An 18,205-nucleotide genomic window follows, 5' to 3' on the forward strand; every position below is an offset into this window, starting at 1 on the left:
GTCTTAAAAGCCAGGAGTAACTTAAACAGTTACTCTTCTTGTCTGGTGCTTAAGTTCCCTGGAAATGATCTCTGCTGATCCGAGAAGTGTACCTGTAAGAATGATTTGTTACGCTTTCTGTGTTTTAATGCAGGCCAGCTTTTCTGTAACACAGAGCCCATTGGTTGGAAGCGTGCCATCAACTCCTGGATCAGGTAGATGTCCTGTCAAAACAGATAATCGGCTCTCTTACTGCTTTCCTCAATAGACAAAAATCATTGCTGCATCAGCTCCTTGCTAATTTATGAAGGAGTGGCATCTTTCTTTACTAGCTTTGCAAAAGGTACGTGGATGTGAAATACTTTTCCACTTTGAGAGCGACTGAATTGCAATCAACTTTACTTACGCCTTCTTCAAAATGTGTTGTTGAACTGAGCACAGAGGTGGTTGTACTTGAGTGAAGCCACTGAGACGGATGGGTCTTCTTCCATCTTCATAAAGTTTCCTATCTTCTGTATGAACCTGTGGCTTCTTGCTAAGCTTAATTGTGCTGCCTTGTTCCTGTTTGGGGTCTGTGTTCAGCTGCTGGTGTCCAGGGCTGAAGGGGAAAGTTAGGGTGTGAGTCATAAAATTTCCTAGCGTGCTTGCAGACGTGAAGGTCGGGTTGATTTGCTGGTTGTCTGTGTCTGCAGGTGAATCTCCCCCAGGCTCTTCCATAAGCAAATGAAATGCTTGCTACTGACTTGATTCTTTCCGTGTAGGCTCCTAAGCTTGTCTGTCTGGCAAAAGTAATTTGTGAAAGAATGCCATTTCAATTTGACAGCTTCAAGTATGTTCGGTCCTGCAAGCGTTGGGCAGCCTAGGAAGACGACTCTTTCTCCTGCTCAGCCAGATCCTTTTCATACTCGAGGTGATTCCCAGAGGTCAGAGGATCAATGGGATGCCGCATGGGTAACTGTATTTGGGTAAGTGGATTTCCAAAGTATTAGAAAAATCAGGGCTGAAATCTCGGCAACGTGTGGAAAGAGGTACTTGGACGTGCTCTTTTCTGGCATTCCTAGGTTCTGCCAGAAATACAGCTGTGGTTAAAGCCAGTAACTGCACCGATGTTAGTGAAGCACCTGAACTTAAGCTGCCTGCTATTTTTTTTTCAAGTTCGAAAGGCAGCCTTCTAACCATCGAGGTGTGGTGAAGTAAAAGAGCCTAGCTGAGAATATTCCTCAAGTCGCTGCTTCTGAAATGGCACGAACGCCCTTGGCTCTTTTGGATTTCTGAAAACCCTTCATAGGGTTCTGTTGTAGCACCAGACTCCATAAACTACTCATTGTAATTTTTTGCATATTTTTTCCCATGTTTCAGATTTCCTCAAGCATCAGCTTCCTATCTTCTTCTACGGTTTGCTCAGTATGGAAACATATTAAAGCATGTGGTATGTCTTAGCTTGAGATTAATTTCTGAAAAGCTTCTGGCTCGTTCTTTAAAAGGCTGAGTGTCACAGTTGTCCCTTAATCTCACCTAGGTGTCCGACACAGGAAACTGGATGCATATTTGCTATCAGTCTAAGCTTCAAGCCCGGAAAGCCTTAAGCAAAGATGGGAGAATTTTTGGTGAATGTATCAGGATTGGTGTCAAGCCGTGTACAGATAAAGTAAGTTAACAGTTGTTTTTATTGAAGTAGAAGGCACTGTGGTTTTGGGCTTCCTCTTTATTTCTCCCGACGTCTTCTATATTTTCGGTTTTGAATTGCAAAGCCTAGGAAGTTAACTTCTGTGGGCAGAGTCTCTTCTACCTTACATAAGCGTTTGGCAAAATTTCCTGCCGAGAAGGTTCACGATTGGAAACTTCTGTGCTGCTTGGAAGTCACCCTGCCCCCACCAAACCATGTTCCTTTCTCTTCAATAGTGGCTGGAGTGGGGCTGGCTGTATTTCAAGCTAATTTGATCACGGGCTATTAGTTTTTAGGCGTCGACAGTGCTCTGCCCATGAATTCCTGCAACTCTTTGCATTGGTTACCGTACAGGTGCGGGCTTCTGGTAGGGCTTCTGGTCTCTTCTTACCTTCTTTGCTGTTTTGGCGTCCAGTTTGTATCAATGACTGAATTGCCCAAAAGCTGAAACTCGAGAAGCAACGATCCAAGGCACGTAATTGTCAGGTCTCTGGTCTTTGTTCTTTGAATTTTCTGTCTCTTGTGCACGGTGTGTCCACTTTCAAATAGCAATGAATAAGCCCATAATCCTTAACCTGTATTTTTGGAGGCAAGGGAGAATTCTGGAGACTAATGCGTTTGTGGGTTTGGCGTTAGTCTGTAAAGCTCGTCCTTGCAATTGGCAACTAGATAGCATGGCTTTGACAGGAGTGCTTGGGCTTCTGATTTAAAAGGAGCAGTTAGTTGCCCGGCTCAGTGCCCCTTGTGTTGAGCAGAGCGAGCTGCCGCCCCCACTGGAGACTACTCCTGTCCTGTGTTTTGGATAGCCACCTCCTGCCAGATGTGCTGCTGGATTCCTGTTGTCTTGAGGCTGGTTGAAGGCTCTTCTCCGCTGAGTTGAAATGTGGCAAATTGGGTCTCCCCAGGCTGGTTGTCATTTCCCACCTTGTTTGCTCTGGGCTCTTGGGGAACTCGTGGTTCCCATCAAGTCACTCGCTGCCTCTTCCATTTGACGTGCATTCCCTTCTAAACACCAGCTTACAGAAACGGAGCCTTCTGACTGCTTTCTAGCGTTTGGTAAGGGGACTGAGTGAAACTCCTTGGCAAACTGAATCTGAGCCAAGAGCTGCAAGCTGGTAAAGGATTGGAGTCGCTCCTGTAGGGATCGGGTCAAAGATTTTGAGAAGTATTTAGAAAGAGGTGGTTATGCTGCGTATGTTCAGCTGGGCCTGAGAAAAAGATACTGCTTGAGGCTTGCTGCAAGTCTGACAATTTTTCTATTTTCTCTCTACTCTTTCAAACTTGGCTGCCACTGAGTACGTGCAGGGAAGAGATTTCAAGCTTCCACTGCTTCGCAATGGCATAATGCAACGTATCAATGCTTGCGGTGGGGGAAATGCTTGGTGGTGCTCTGTACTGACAGGCAACGTACCCGTGGTCTTTGCTGACTTTGAGATGCGAAGATACGTTATCAAACGATCCTAGATAATAGTTCTAGATAATAAGGGTTGAAATACAGCTTTTTAGTATCTGTTTACATTATGTCATGCCTCTTTTTAAGACTGTGATGGAAAACTTTGCAAGAAGCTCTGCGTCCCCGATGTCTTCAGTTTTCACTCCACCTACAAAATCCGTGGCCAGCACACCAGTACAGCCTGCAAACTATACGACAAGGTTCCCCACAATGAGACCTCTCGTACCACCATATAAAGCCTTCGCTAGTGACTACCAGGTAAGTTAAGGGGAACAGAAGCGTGTGTTTCTGTGTGCTGTCTCCTCTTAGTTGTATGAGGCTGTACGCACGTTCACTTCAATGTGAGCTTAGCCTTCACCTTTTCCTCCTGTCATTTCTTTCAAGATGTGTTTCAAGTACAAACTCTCTCTGTTCAGTCTCAAAAATAATAATAACAATAGCAGTAGTGATGACGATAATAATGATGATAGTAGGAATCAAATAAAGCGATTGATGACTTGACGTGATTCCAGAGGTTTTGAAAATCTTTCAAACCTATTTTGTCAAAATCTAGTAACACTTTGGAAAAGAAAAAAACCCTGTGTATTTTAAAAAGAATTAACTGTGTGATCGCTGATTCTCTTTTCTCTCTTCCTCTTTCCCGCTGCCTTCTAGGTGTTTTTGGACGGAGAATCTCCTAGGAAAGGTGAAAGTATGGCATTTTAAACAATGGAATATGTGTTTGGCTGGTAACACACAGGAGGGAGTAAAACACCGAGTTGGTCAGGGTTTGAAGTAGGCTACTGGCATCCGTGGTTAGTTGTATAACTACTGGTGGCGGTATTTTAACTTACGTCTCACCTGTTATGCCTTCAGTTAATTCAGCAGATATGTAGCTTGCACTTTGAAGGCTGGTAATGTAGACGTGATTTTAAAAACTGAGTAGGTGTAAAGAGAAGTGCTTTTTCCCCATTTGTGCTCTATTGTGTGATTGTAGAAAACGTATCAGCACTGACCATTTTTTTCCCTCTGTAATTACTTTCTGTAAATTACTTCCCAGTAAGTTGGAAATGTTTAAAATGGGGGCTTTGTTTCCCGATGCCTTTGAACTTATTTTTTCTTTGGTTGTGTTTTGTTTTTTTGTTTTGTGTTTTTTTTTTTTTTGAAAGGTGGTGGACTCCTTGGAGGAAGAACACTGTGCACAGCTGGCTCCCCAGGACTGGGACTGTTCTTAGTATTTGTGATGTTAATGTTTTTTTTAGCATTCATTGCTGTTTTATAATTATCTCTGGCATCATGTTCTCAATGTCATAGCAACTTTTTAACTCGTTGTTTTATAGATAAAGCTAAATAAAGTTAAGTTTTTCCTTGTATTGTTTTTTAAATGGCTGTGAGGACGTTTTTCTGTAATGCATATAAACTGTGCTTCTATCAACAGAGTCATATTTTCCACTTCTTGGGAAGTAAAACTCAAGGGATCAGGGCCAGCCAGCATGGGTTTAGGAAAGGGAGGTCCTGCTTAACCAACCTGATCTCTTTCTGTGACCACGTGACCCGCCTTCTGGGCGCGGGGAAGGCTGTGGACGTTGTCTATCGGGGAGGCCGATACCAGATTTGTGTGGCCGCACGGGCAGCGTGTGGGAATATTTGTCTGTGTTCTTCTCTGAGCAGTATGAATGAGTAGTTAACAGCTTCACTGATTAACTTCACGTCCTGGGCGGTCCAGAAGTTCCACTTTTTGCTGTCTTCTGCCTAAGTCAGCAGCTGCAGCAGAACAAACACGTGCGACATGTCCTTTGGTTTCACACCCTCTTCGAGGTCAGGCACCTTCTGTGGTGTCTCGGCCACATCCCGGCCAAAACCTCTCGACCAACAGGCTTTTCTCTGTGGAGGTCCCCGATGGGCACCCAGGGCACGGGACGAAGCTGGGGCTCGTGCTGAGTAAAGTCCCCAGAGCACCTGGGGAGAAGCGAGGTTTCTGCCTCGGGCCGCTTGGGGCTTCACCGATGGGAGTCCAGAAGAAGCCCCTGCGCGGGCAGATTCCGCGGCTTCTGAGGTGATTTTCCCGCATGTGCTGAGCGAGGCTTCTGGAGCGCCGGTCGGGCAGTGCGCCAGGCTTTTTTCGTGCTTGCGCAAATAAACCTCTACAGTTTTTAAGAAGAAAAAGCCGTGTTTTGGTGAATCCCGCCTGCCCGGCCCCGCCGCCATGGCACCGGCCCCGGCCCCCGCCGCAGCGCCCTCACCATGGCAAGCGCTGTGGCGCGCATGCGCGGGAGAATGGGCCAATCACAGCGCGGGCACCGCGCTCCCATTGGTCGGGTGGGGTCGCTTCGCCGCGCTCCGATTGGCCGGAGCGCATCGCCGGGGCGGGGCAGGATGGGGATTGACGGCGAGGATTGACGACCACTGGAGCCCAGCTGCCTAGGAGCGGAGTGGGCGATGGCCAATGGGCGCGCGGCGTGGGCGGGCCGTCGTCGGCGGGCGGGAAGGGAAGGGGGCGTGGGGAAAATGGCGGGCAGGTGGAAGCGGGCGCGGAGGGGCCCGTGGGGAAAGCGGGTCCTGGCGGGCGGGTCGTCGCGGTCCGGTCCGGGGCCGGGGCGAGCACGTCGTGAAGCATCGGGACCTCGTGAAGGTGAGGCAGGGGGCGGCGGGGTCCCGAGGCGAGACGGGGGGACGTGAGGGGGGCACGGGGAGCCTGCGTGGTCGCTGTGGTGTCGGAGGGGGCTGGCTGAGCCCGGCTTCCCGCGGGGTCCCTTCGGCCGGGAGGGGTTGGGGTGCGCTGCTGGCGATGCCGGAGCAATGAAACCCGGAGCGGCGGTCCTCGAGCGGCGGCCGGGCCGAGCTGGTGCCGCCCCGCAGGGACGCGGGGCCGGGCCCTCGGTAGTTCCCCAGCGCTCCCCACAACCGTCTCCGACAAGTTTTTTTGCCCAAGGAGAGGCTACGTTTAAAAGTCAATGAGTTTCCTCTCAAACGTGCCCCTCCATGCAATTGAGGTATGAGAACGAAACCCCCCAAAATGACACAACTCGCGGAGATCTGGGCCGTTTCTGGACACACATTGCTTGCGGGCAAATGTCCTCGGGGTACAGATGGTCTGCACGTCACGCTCTGAGGAGACAGTCTGCTGAGAGAGGGGAAGACACAAGGTCCTGGGGCTTTTGTTTGTTTGTTTTGTGGAGATGTGAGTTTTTGGGGGGGGGCGTATGTGTGTGTGTGTGTGTGTGCTTTCAAAAAGAGAGTGCGATGTTGACTGCAGGTGGCAGCCTGCAGAGCTCTGCTGCTGCCTGAGCTCTCCTTGTCTTTTTCCCTCCTCTTTCAGGGCTGTGACTTTCAGTCGGGTAATTTTAGAAGAGCAGTTAAGTGACTTGTCTGTGTAAAAGTGCTGGTAATTGCAGGAAGGTAACTGCTTGAACCCGTTGTGAAAATGTTGGCTGCAAGTGGAATTTCTGAAGGAAGAGCAGCCACGTCAGGAAGCGAATGGCAAGTTGCGCATCCTCTGAAAGGGGTGCGGGTGAAGCTGAGCTTGGGCGTGCAGCCTGCGCTGTCGGGGACGCTCGGGGGCTCCTCGCCAAAGCAGCCGGGCGTGCGCGGGCACCCGCAGGGTTGCGCTCTGGTCTGAGAGCGTGCCCTGCTTTTGCTGTTGGGCGAGGGAATAGAGCGTGTGCCCGGTAAAGCCAAGGGCAGCCAAAAGCTGGGAGGGAGCCTGCGCGGGTTTGGTGGCGCAAGGGCAGTTTGAAAAGATCGTGGCCGTTTGGAGAAACGGCCTGGGAAAAACAGCTGCTTTGTTGCAAGGAGGCAGTTTGGAAGGACACGCGGTTGCTGCACCCTTTAAGAAAAATACTCAGCTCAGGACGTATAGGGTGAGGAGACCTAGGCTCTGCTTGGCTCGAGAAAATGTCCGTAGGCGTCTGTGCCTGTCACCTGCGTGTGCTGGGGAAAGTGGCTCTGGGGGAAGTAAAGCTGCCAGCGAGTCAAAAAAATGCCAAGCTCTAGTGGCCGGTATCAATTACTGTGCCAGAGATGGTGCCCAATGCTTTTTCCTCCACTCGGCTGCAGCCTCTGCAAACCCCCACGGAAGAAGGAGGCCTTGGACTGCTACCCAGCTTTGGGCTAAAGGTTTTTTTTCCTCTCTCGGCAGAATGTCAACTGCCAGCGTTTCTCCGTGGTTGCCCTTTTGTTGTGCGGTGACAGCGCAGGACCGACGGAAAGGATCCGGAGTGCTCTGTGAGTACGAGGTACGTCTGCGATGGGTGTCTGCTTTCTTCCGAAAGTCCTGGTAGCGTGGACTTTGAAGTTAACACGAGGGCTTCATCAGCTCTCCTTCTATAGTTTTTGTATGAAATATTTTAACAAAACAGTACAAATTATATAAGGTCTGTTCTGGCGCTCGTTAGGCCCATGCAAGGCGTGCTTCCCTGCGTTTGCTTTCTCTTCCTGAAAGCACAGTCGTCTTCTCTTTCTGTGTGCTTGCTCTTAAGTGATGCTGTGAAAATAATTGTGGACTAAAAGGGGGAAGAAACTGTTTGTGAGATTTCAGATGTTCAGGAGAAGCAGGCTCTGTGTTCCTGATAAAAGCTTTATGCTTTTCAGTCAGTCAGTGTTTAGGATACCTTATAGCAGGACTCGAGAAACCTTACTGAGATACTGGCATCTGTCCTAAAGCAATCGAGGTCCAATTGCTTTTCCACGAAGCATCAGCAGCCTCGTAACTAGTGAGGGTGAGTCCTGCTGTGGTTTTGCCGAGTGGTTGCTTCCATGGTGTCCTTTGTCCGTAACATAAGGTGTGTCATTTTGATGTTGGTTGGAAAGAGATTTTCCAAAATAGAACCGTTTCTCACTGAAGGCACTTGCCTTTTTATGAAGCTCCCGTCAGAGGTCAGAGCGGGCCCTCAGAGATGAAGCACTGGGCCATAGAAGTCGTGAGCAACGAGACTTTGCGCTCTCTTTGCACTTCTTTGCCGGCCTTTGTGCTCTCGCTTGTAACAGTGGAGATATCACAGAACCCTGTTCCTATGGATTGCAGCCCCGGGGATTCGATTTCCTCCCCCCCACCCCCGACCTTCCAGAGTAAAACCATTGGGAGGGATCTCTTATCTCGCTGATTTTTCTATGCTAAATGAAACTTTTTTAAAAAAAAGCTGAAACTGTGTCATTTACAAACTGACTGGCAGCGTTTAAAACTGCCACTGCTAATTAGCTGTGGCGTACATTTGGTGAGGCGCACTGAAGCAGTTGGGTATTTGTTGCACGTGTTTAAAAGGAGAGGCAACTGAATGTAATGGGCTCTTTTCCCCTGGTACTTTGACGGGGAGCTCTGGACTTCTGCATTTCTGTATGCCATCACCTCCTGGAACAGGTAGATGTCCTGTGAAACTAGATAATCGACTTTGTTAGTGCTTTCCTCAATAGACAAAAATCATTCCGAGGTTTCTGAGGTGATTTTGCCGCATGTGCTGAGCGAGGCTTCTGGAGCGCCGGTCGCCCCTCGCTCGTCGGCTCCCGGCCCGCAGGAGCGGCTCCCCCCGGCCCGACACCCGAACGCGGTCTGCCAGCGCAGCCCCGTCTGTTTCTCGGGGAAAGCCCTTGGCCGTGCAGACGCCTCCGGGCCCAGCACAGGCTTCCCCCGGCCCGGCCCGGCCCGGCCCGGCCCGGCCCGGCCGTCTTGGCCGCGGGGCCGCCGCCCCTTCCCGGCCCCGCGCCCCCTGCGCCTCTGCCCCGCGCCGCCGGGCCCCGCGCGCGCCGCTCCCGCCGGCCGTTGGGCTCGCGCGGAGCCGTTGGGCGGCGCGAGGCGCCTCGGGGGTGGCGGTTGCCCGGCCGAGGTCGCCCGGCTCTTCCCCCCGGCGCTGCCCGCGCTCCGCTGGCCGCGTTTTAGAGGCTTTTGGAGTTAGCGCAGCAGACGAGGCGATGGCTCCCGGCGCCCCGGCCTCACCCAAGGCAGGAGACGAGGCTCGGTTTCTGCCCGAGTTCCTCACGGGCGCTTTACCCGATTCAGTGGGTCGGCCCGTACCAGATTTACGCGGCCGCACAGTCAGCGTGTGGGAATTTTGGGCACTACTTGCAGGTCAGAGTTGGTTGCGTGCTGAAAACTTGTCCTGAAAGTCAAAATTTGGTCAAGATAATTGTCGATGCTCCTGTCTTTCAATTTCAAGCAGAATTGGACTCCGTGATCCCTATGGGTCCCTTCCAACTTGAGATAGTCTAGGGTTGGTGGTCTCCTGGTCTCCTGCTTGACGATCTTGTCTGCCCTGCCACCCCCCGGTGCCTCCAATACAAGCCGCTGAGGGAAATATTCATGAAATTGAAAATAGTCATGTGAATTTCACCTGGTAGTTTTTAAAAGGGTTTACTACAGCCTCAGGGTGTCAACTCGAGGCAAGAGGGAACCAGGAAGACGGTAACACAGGCCTCCCAAAAGGGGTGGTTAAGTATGTCACTGGAACTGGAAACCTTGCTGGGAGGAGAGTGCTTTGTAGAATACACTGTAACAGTTCTTGGATGTCTCTGGGGTTTTTTGTTTCTTCTGGTTGTTTGTTTTGTTTTGTTTTGTTTTTTTTCCCCTTGGGGTAAACATACAAAATGTTCAGAGATATGCCAAGGTCTTTCAGTCAGTTTAATTCTTGATACTTGTGTAAGGAAGCGGGTTGTGACACCTGTGCGATATTTACATAGAACAATCCAACCTGAAGAGTTTGGTAGGCCAGATGGTTTTGCAGGCCTCCAGTGAAAGAATCGACAGCCTTCCCTGGCCAAAATTCCTGTTGAACTTTCAAGAACAAGTAGCAGCAGAGTAAAATTCCAAGACTTCTCAGGCTCTTTATTTGTTCCTTTTGATTGCAGGGTTATCGTCCTCACTACCAGAAGTCCCTAAGGGTAAAGATAGAAGTGGTGCTCCACCAGTCAGAAGCCTCTATGATGAATCCTTTAGACCACGACTTGGATCAACACCTCTAGGCTCAAGAATACCAGTAAGTGGCTTAGATACCAGCCTGCTCGTAGGGGAAGATGTGAGGTAGTTTCCTGCTTCAGTGAATTCTTTTAACTGCGTTGTATCAACTGCCGTAGCAGAATGCCTGGTGGGTTCTTCGGCTCATGCTGTCGCGTAGTCTGGTTGCTTGGTGAGCCTGTTCCTGTGCGGCCCAAACGCGAGCTGCAGTGGTGGAGCTGTCTCCTACTGGGTTTGAGTTTGGGTACTGTAGAGAATGACAAACGCAAATCCTGCCTCTGCTATGCTTTGTCCATGACAAATGCAGTCTTGTTGCAGCTTTTCACCGTCCGGTAAATGTATTGGGCTGCTGATTGCCAGAAGGGTCCAAATATGTGTTATCTTTTCTTTTTGTGGGCACTAGAGGCATTTCCTGAACTAGGAGGAATTTTGCGCTGAGAGCGATATCTCACCAAACTTTGAGCCGGGAGGTGGGGTTGATTTTGAAAGAGTAACAGTAAAATTTCTAGAAGGTCATTCTAACAATAAGCGCCGCTACCTCCTTCAACTGAGCAGTCAAGTGATAGTTGGTTCTTTTTTGGTGAACGCGATTCTGTTGATACAAGGAGAAGGCCTCACTGAATGAGCAGTCTTTTGTGTGCGTGTTGCCTTCTGAAAAGTTTATTCTGCAAGTTTGAGTTCTCTGGGAAGGAGGGAACCCGACTGTCCTAAAGGACAGGATATTTAAAAAAGCCCCAATAAAAATGAGCAGCTATCAGAAGGCATGTTGCTAGGCCTCCTGGTGCTCCAGTTTGTTTGATCTTGTACCTACAAAATGCCATGGTTCGGGCTAAAAATGTACTGAAATAGTTTTGGATGTTGAAATCCTTCTATGTTAAAAAGAAATAACTCCTTCAGTGCAGTTGCGCTCAGTCATTGAGAGGAAAAGGAAGCGAGTGCGGAGGCTTACAAGTGGGGGTGATGCTCTCATGATTTCTAAGCCTTTTAGACAGTGAAAATGGGATGCTGGTGACTTGTGATCCTGGCATCCTTTCCATCGGGAGGCAGGTGAATGCGTGAGTTGCTCTACTCCAGCAACAGTGAGATGCCTGTTTTGAAGAAGTTAACCTATAAGTTTCTGAGCGTCAGTACCTAAAGCTACTTGGTTTCCCAAAGCATACGGGATTGGTGTTAGTAAGGGTTTTTTCAGATCCTGTTACCTAAAGCTCACCCTAAGCCTAACTAAGCTTTCTTCTTGTAGACCTTGTAAGGCTGAGTAATCAGCTGGAAATTCCAGAACGTAAGAGTTGAGGCTCCTGGATGTCCAGACTCTCTGCTAGACTCTATGTCAGAATGTAAAAACATTGTCACATAACTTTTCATGAGCAACTTTTAGTCGTCTTGTATTAAGTCTACGTGGAAACGTCTGTTCTTAGTCTTAAAAGCCAGGAGTAACTTAAGGCAAACAGTTACTCTTCTTGTCTGGTGCTTAAGTTCCCTGGAAATGATCTCTGCTGATCCGAGAAGTGGACCTGTAAGAATGATTTGTTACGCTTTCTGTGTTTTAATGCAGGCCAGCTTTTCTGTAACACAGAGCCCATTGGTTGGAAGCGTGCCATCAACTCCTGGATCAGGTAGATGTCCTGTCAAAACAGATAATCGGCTCTCTTACTGCTTTCCTCAATAGACAAAAATCATTGCTGCATCAGCTCCTTGCTAATTTATGAAGGAGTGGCATCTTTCTTTACTAGCTTTGCAAAAGGTACGTGGATGTGAAATACTTTTCCACTCTGAGAGCGACTGAATTGCAATCAACTTTACTTACGCCTTCTTCAAAATGTGTTGTTGAACTGAGCACAGAGGTGGTTGTACTTGAGTGAAGCCACTGAGACGGATGGGTCGTCTTCCGTCTTCATAAAGTTTCCTATCTTCTGTATGAACCTGTGGCTTCTTGCTAAGCTTAATTGTGCTGCCTTGTTCCTGTTTGGGGTCTGTGTTCAGCTGCTGGTGTCCAGGGCTGAAGGGGAAAGTTAGGGTGGGAGTCATAAAATTTCCTAGCGTGCTTGCAGACGTGAAGGTCGGGTTGATTTGCTGGTTGTCTGTGTCTGCAGGTGAATCTCCCCCAGGCTCTTCCATAAGCAAATGAAATGCTTGCTACTGACTTGATTCTTTCCGTGTAGGCTCCTAAGCTTGTCTGTCTGGCAAAAGTAATTTGTGAAAGAATGCCATTTCAATTTGACAGCTTCAAGTATGTTCGGTCCTGCAAGCGTTGGGCAGCCTGGGAAGACGACTCTTTCTCCTGCTCAGCCAGATCCTTTTCGTACTCGAGGTGATTCCCAGAGGTCAGAGGATCAATGGGATGCCGCATGGGTAACTGTATTTGGGTAAGTGGATTTCCAAAGTATTAGAAAAATCAGGGCTGAAATCTCGGCAACGTGTGGAAAGAGGTACTTGGACGTGCTCTTTTCTGGCATTCCTAGGTTCTGCCGGAAATACAGCTGTGGTTAAAGCCAGTAACTGCACCGATGTTAGTGAAGCACCTCAACTTAAGCTGCCTGCTATTTTTTTTTCAAGTTCGAAAGGCAGCCTTCTAACCATCGAGGTGTGGTGAAGTAAAAGAGCCTAGCTGAGAATATTCCTCAAGTCGCTGCTTCTGAAATGGCACGAACGCCCTTGGCTCTTTTGGATTTCTGAAAACCCTTCATAGGGTTCTGTTGTAGCACCAGACTCCATAAACTACTCATTGTAATTTTTTGCATATTTTTTCCCATGTTTCAGATTTCCTCAAGCATCAGCTTCCTATCTTCTTCTACGATTTGCTCAGTATGGAAACATATTAAAGCATGTGGTATGTCTTAGCTTGAGATTAATTTCTGAAAAGCTTCTGGCTCGTTCTTTAAAAGGCTGAGTGTCACAGTTGTCCCTTAATCTCACCTAGGTGTCCGACACAGGAAACTGGATGCATATTTGCTATCAGTCTAAGCTTCAAGCCCGGAAAGCCTTAAGCAAAGATGGAAGAATTTTTGGTGAATGTATCAGGATTGGTGTCAAGCCGTGTACGGATAAAGTAAGTTAACAGTTGTTTTTATTGAAGTAGAAGGCACTGTGGTTTTGGGCTTCCTCTTTATTTCTCCCGACGTCTTCTATTTTTTCCGTTTTGAATTGCAAAGCCTAGGAAGTTAACTTCTGTGGGCAGAGTCTCTCCTACCTTACATAAGCGTTTGGCATAATTTCCTGCCGAGAAGGTTCACGATTGGAAACTTCTGTGCTGCTTGGAAGTCACCCTGCCGCCACCAAACCATGTTCCTTTCTTTTCAATAGTGGCTGGAGTGGGGCTGGCTGTATTTCAAGCTAATTTGATCACGGGCTATTAGTTTTTAGGCGTCGACAGTGCTCTGCCCATGAATTCCTGCAACTCTTTGCATTGGTTACCGTACAGGTGGGGGCTTCTGGTAGGGCTTCTGGTCTCTTCTTACCTTCTTTGCTGTTTTGGCGTCCAGTTTGTATCAATGACCGAATTGCCCAAAAGCTGAAACTCGAGAAGCAACGATCCAAGGCACGTAATTGTCAGGTCTCTGGTCTTTGTTGCTTTGAATTTTCTGTCTCTTGTGCACGGTGTGTCCACTTTCAAATAGCAATGAATAAGCCCATAATCCTTAACCTGTATTTTTGGAGGCAAGGGAGAATTCTGGAGACTAATGCGTTTGTGGGTTTGGCGTTAGTCTGTAAGGCTCGTCCTTGCAATTGGCAACTAGATAGCATGGCTTTGACAGGAGTGCTTGGGCTTCTGATTTAAAAGGAGCGGTTAGTTGCCCGGCTCAGTGCCCCCTGTGTTGAGCAGAGCGAGCTGCCGCCCCCACTGGAGACTACTCCTGTCCTGTGTTTTGGATAGCCACCTCCTGCCAGATGTGCTGCTGGATTCCTGTTGTCTTGAGGCTGGTTGAAGGCTCTGCTCCGCTGAGTTGAAATGTGGCAAATTGGGTCTCCCCAGGCTGGTTGTCATTTCCCACCTTGTTTGCTCTGGGCTCTTGGGGAACTCGTGGTTCCCATCAAGTCACTCGCTGCCTCTTCCGTTTGACGTGCATTCCCTTCTAAACACCAGCTTACAGAAACGGAGCCTTCTGACTGCTTTCTAGCGTTTGGTAAGGGGACTGAGTGAAACTCCTTGGCAAACTGAATCTGAGCCAAGAGCTGCAAGCTGGTAAAGGATTGGAGTCGCTCCTGTAGGGATCGGGTCAAAGATTTTGAGAAGTATTTAGAAAGAGGTGGTTATGCTGCGTATGTTCAGCTGGGCCTGAGAAAAAGATACTGCTTGAGGCTTGCTGCAAGTCTGACAATTTTTCTATTTTCTCTCTACTCTTTCAAACTTGGCTGCCACTGAGTACGTGCAGGGAAGAGATTTCAAGCTTCCACTGCTTCGCAATGGCATAATGCAACGTATCAATGCTTGCGGTGGGGGAAATGCTTGGTGGTGCTCTGTACTGACAGGCAACGTACCCGTGGTCTTTGCTGACTTTGAGATGCGAAGATACGTTATCAAATGATCCTAGATAATAGTTCTAGATAATAAGGGTTGAAATACAGCTTTTTAGTATCTGTTTACATCATGTCATGCCTCTTTTTAAGACTGTGATGGAAAACTTTGCAAGAAGCTCTGCGTCCCCGATGTCTTCAGTTTTCACTCCACCTACAAAATCCGTGGCCAGCACACCAGTACAGCCTGCAAACTATACGACAAGGTTCCCCACAATGAGACCTCTCGTACCACCATATAAAGCCTTCGCTAGTGACTACCAGGTAAGTTAAGGGGAACAGAAGCGTGTGTTTCTGTGTGCTGTCTCCTCTTAGTTGTATGAGGCTGTACGCACGTTCACTTCAATGTGAGCTTAGCCTTCACCTTTTCCTCCTGTCATTTCTTTCAAGATGTGTTTCAAGTACAAACTCTCTCTGTTCAGTCTCAAAAATAATAATAACAATAGCAGTAGTGATGACGGTAATAATGATGATAGTAGGAATCAAATAAAGCGATTGATGACTTGACGTGATTCCAGAGGTTTTGAAAATCTTTCAAACCTATTTTGTCAAAATCTAGTAACACTTTGGAAAAGAAAAAAACCCTGTGTATTTTAAAAAGAATTAACTGTGTGATCGCTGATTCTCTTTTCTCTCTTCCTCTTTCCCGCTGCCTTCTAGGTGTTTTTGGACGGAGAATCTCCTAGGAAAGGTGAAAGTATGGCATTTTAAACAATGGAATACGTGTTTGGCTGGTAACACACAGGAGGGAGTAAAACACCAAGTTGGTCAGGGTTTGAAGTAGGCTACTGGCGTCAGTGGTTAGTTGTATAACTACTGGTGGCGGTATTTTAACTTACGTCTCACCTGTTATGCCTTCAGTTAATTCAGCAGATATGTAGCTTGCACTTTGAAGGCTGGTAATGTAGACGTGATTTTAAAAACTGAGTAGGTGTAAAGAGAAGTGCTTTTTCCCCATTTGTGCTCTATTGTGTGATTGTAGAAAACGTATCAGCACTGACCATTTTTTTCCCTCTGTAATTACTTTCTGTAAATTACTTCCCAGTAAGTTGGAAATGTTTAAAATGGGGGCTTTGTTTCCCGATGCCTTTGAACTTATTTTTTGTTTGGTTGTGTTTTGTTTTTTTTGTTTTGTGTTTTTTTGTTTTTTTGAAAGGTGGTGGACTCCTTGGAGGAAGAACACTGTGCACAGCTGGCTCCCCAGGACTGGGACTGTTCTTAGTATTTGTGATGTTAATGTTTTTTTTAGCATTCATTGCTGTTTTATAATTATCTCTGGCATCATGTTCTCAATGTCATAGCAACTTTTTAACTCGTTGTTTTATAGATAAAGCTAAATAAAGTTAAGTTTTTCCTTGTATTGTTTTTTAAATGGCTGTGAGGACGTTTTTCTGTAATGCATCTAAACTGTGCTTCTATCAACAAAGTCATATTTTCAACTTCTTGGGAAGGAAAACTCAAGGGATCAGGGCCAGCCAGCATGGGTTTAGGAAAGGGAGGTCCTGCTTAACCAACCTGATCTCTTTCTGTGACGACGTGACCTGCCTTCTGGGCGGGGGGAAGGCTGTGGACGTTGTCTATCGGGGAGGCCGATACCAGATTTGCGTGGCCGCACAGTCAGCGTGTGGGAATATTTGTCTGTGTTCTTCTCTGAGCAGTATGAATGAGTAGTTAACAGCTTCACTGATTAACTTCACGTCCTGGGCGGTCCAGAAGTTCCACTTTTTGCTGTCTTCTGCCTAAGTCAGCAGCTGCAGCAGAACAAACACGTGCGACACGTCCTTTGGTTTCACACCCTCTTCGAGGTCAGGCACCTTCTGTGGTGTCTCGGCCCCATCCCGGCCAAAACCTCTCGACCAACAGGCTTTTCTCTGTGGAGGTCCCCCATGGGCGCCCAGGGCACAGGACGAAGCTGGGGCTCGTGCTGAGTAAAGTCCCCAGAGCACCTGGGGAGAAGCGAGGTTTCTGCCTCGGGCCGCTTGGGGCTTCACCGACGGGAGTCCAGAAGAAGCCCCTGCGCGGGCAGATTCCGCGGCTTCTGAGGTGATTTTCCCGCATGTGCTGAGCGAGGCTTCTGGAGCGCCGGTCGGGCAGTGCGCCAGGCTTTTTTCGTGCTTTCGCAAATAAACCTCTACAGTTTTTAAGAAGAAAAAGCCGTGTTTTGGTGAATCCCGCCTGCCCGGCCGCACGGCCCCGCCGCCATGGCACCGGCCCCGGCCCCCGCCGCAGCGCCCTCACCATGGCAAGCGCTGTGGCGCGCATGCGCGGGAGAATGGGCCAATCACAGCGCGGGCACCGCGCTCCCATTGGTCGGGTGGTGTCGCTTCGCCGCGCTCCGATTGGCCGGAGCGCATCGCCGGGGCGGGGCAGGGTAGGGATTGACGGCGAGGATTGACGACCCCTGGAGCCCAGCTGCCTAGGAGCGGAGTGGGCGATGGCCAATGGGCGCGCGGCGTGGGCGGGCCGTCGTCGGCGGGCCGGAAGGGAAGGGGGCGTGGGGAAAATGGCGGGCAGGTGGAAGCGGGCGCGGAGGGGCCCGTGGGGAAAGCGGGTCCTGGCGGGCGGGTCGTCGCGGTCCGGTCCGGTCCGGGGCCGCGGCGAGCACGTCGTGAAGCATCGGGACCTCGTGAAGGTGAGGCAGGGGGCGGCGGGGTCCCGAGGCGAGACGGGGGGACGTGAGGGGGGCACGGGGAGCCTGCGTGGTCAGTGTGGTGTCGGAGGGGGCTGGCTGGGCCCGGCTTCCCGCGGGGTCCCTTCGGCCGGGAGGGGTTGGGGTGCGCTGCTGGCGATGCCGGAGCAATGAAACCCGGAGCGGCGGTCCTCGAGCGGCGGCCGGGCCGAGCTGGTGCCGCCCCGCAGCGACGCGGGGCCGGGCCCTCGGTAGTTCCCCAGCGCTCCCCACAACCGTCTCCGACAAGTTTTTTTGCCCAAGGAGAGGCTACGTTTAAAAGTCAATGAGTTTCCTCTCAAACGTGCCCCTCCATGCAATTGAGTTATGAGAACGAAACCCCCCAAAATGGCACAACTCGCGGAGATCTGGGCCGTTTCTGGACACACATTGCTTGCGGGCAAATGTCCTCGGGGTACAGATGGTCTGCACGTCACGCTCTGAGGAGACAGTCTGCTGAGAGAGGGGAAGGCACAAGGTCCTGGGGCTTTTGTTTGTTTGTTTTGTGGGGATGTGAGTTTTTGGGGGGGCGTGTGTGTGTGTGTGCTTTCAAAAAGAGAGTGCGATGTTGACTGCAGGTGGCAGCCTGCAGAGCTCTGCTGCTGCCTGAGCTCTCCTTGTCTTTTTCCCTCCTCTTTCAGGGCTGTGACTTTCAGTCGGGTAATTTTAGAAGAGCAGTTAAGTGACTTGTCTGTGTAAAAGTGCTGGTAATTGCAGGAAGGTAACTGCTTGAACCCGTTGTGAAAATGTTGGCTGCAAGTGGAATTTCTGAAGGAAGAGCAGCCACGTCAGGAAGCGAATGGCAAGTTGCGCATCCTCGGAAAGGGGTGTGGGTGAAGCTGAGCTTGGGCGTGCAGCCTGCGCTGTCGGGGACGCTCGGGGGCTCCTCGCCAAAGCAGCCGGGCGTGCGCGGGCACCCGCAGGGTTGCGCTCTGGTCTGAGAGCGTGCCCTGCTTTTGCTGTTGGGCGAGGGAATAGAGCGTGTGCCCGGTAAAGCCAAGGGCA

General features: G+C 49.7%; 1 protein-coding gene and 1 long non-coding RNA gene across 2 annotated transcripts; both read left to right on the top strand.

Annotated features, from left to right (window-relative positions):
• The first annotated feature begins 926 nt into the window (after window positions 1–926).
• Window positions 927–4,462, top strand: LOC134520928 (nucleoporin NUP35-like). Its single transcript, XM_063346811.1, has 4 exons — window positions 927–944; window positions 1,499–1,627; window positions 3,186–3,356; window positions 3,753–4,462. The coding sequence occupies exons 1-4, from the start codon at window positions 927–929 to the stop codon at window positions 3,801–3,803; spliced, it is 369 nt and encodes a 122-aa protein (XP_063202881.1). The 3' UTR covers window positions 3,804–4,462.
• A 6,488-nt stretch (window positions 4,463–10,950) lies between these two features.
• On the top strand, window positions 10,951–15,904 carry LOC134521118 (uncharacterized). The gene is made up of 2 exons (XR_010072624.1): window positions 10,951–14,796; window positions 15,193–15,904. It is a non-coding gene; the product is annotated as an uncharacterized LOC134521118 (long non-coding RNA).
• Window positions 15,905–18,205: the final 2,301 nt, after the last annotated feature.

Source organism: Chroicocephalus ridibundus, chromosome 9 (genome assembly GCF_963924245.1).
Source record: "Chroicocephalus ridibundus chromosome 9, bChrRid1.1, whole genome shotgun sequence".
Taxonomy (NCBI): domain Eukaryota; kingdom Metazoa; phylum Chordata; class Aves; order Charadriiformes; family Laridae; genus Chroicocephalus; species Chroicocephalus ridibundus.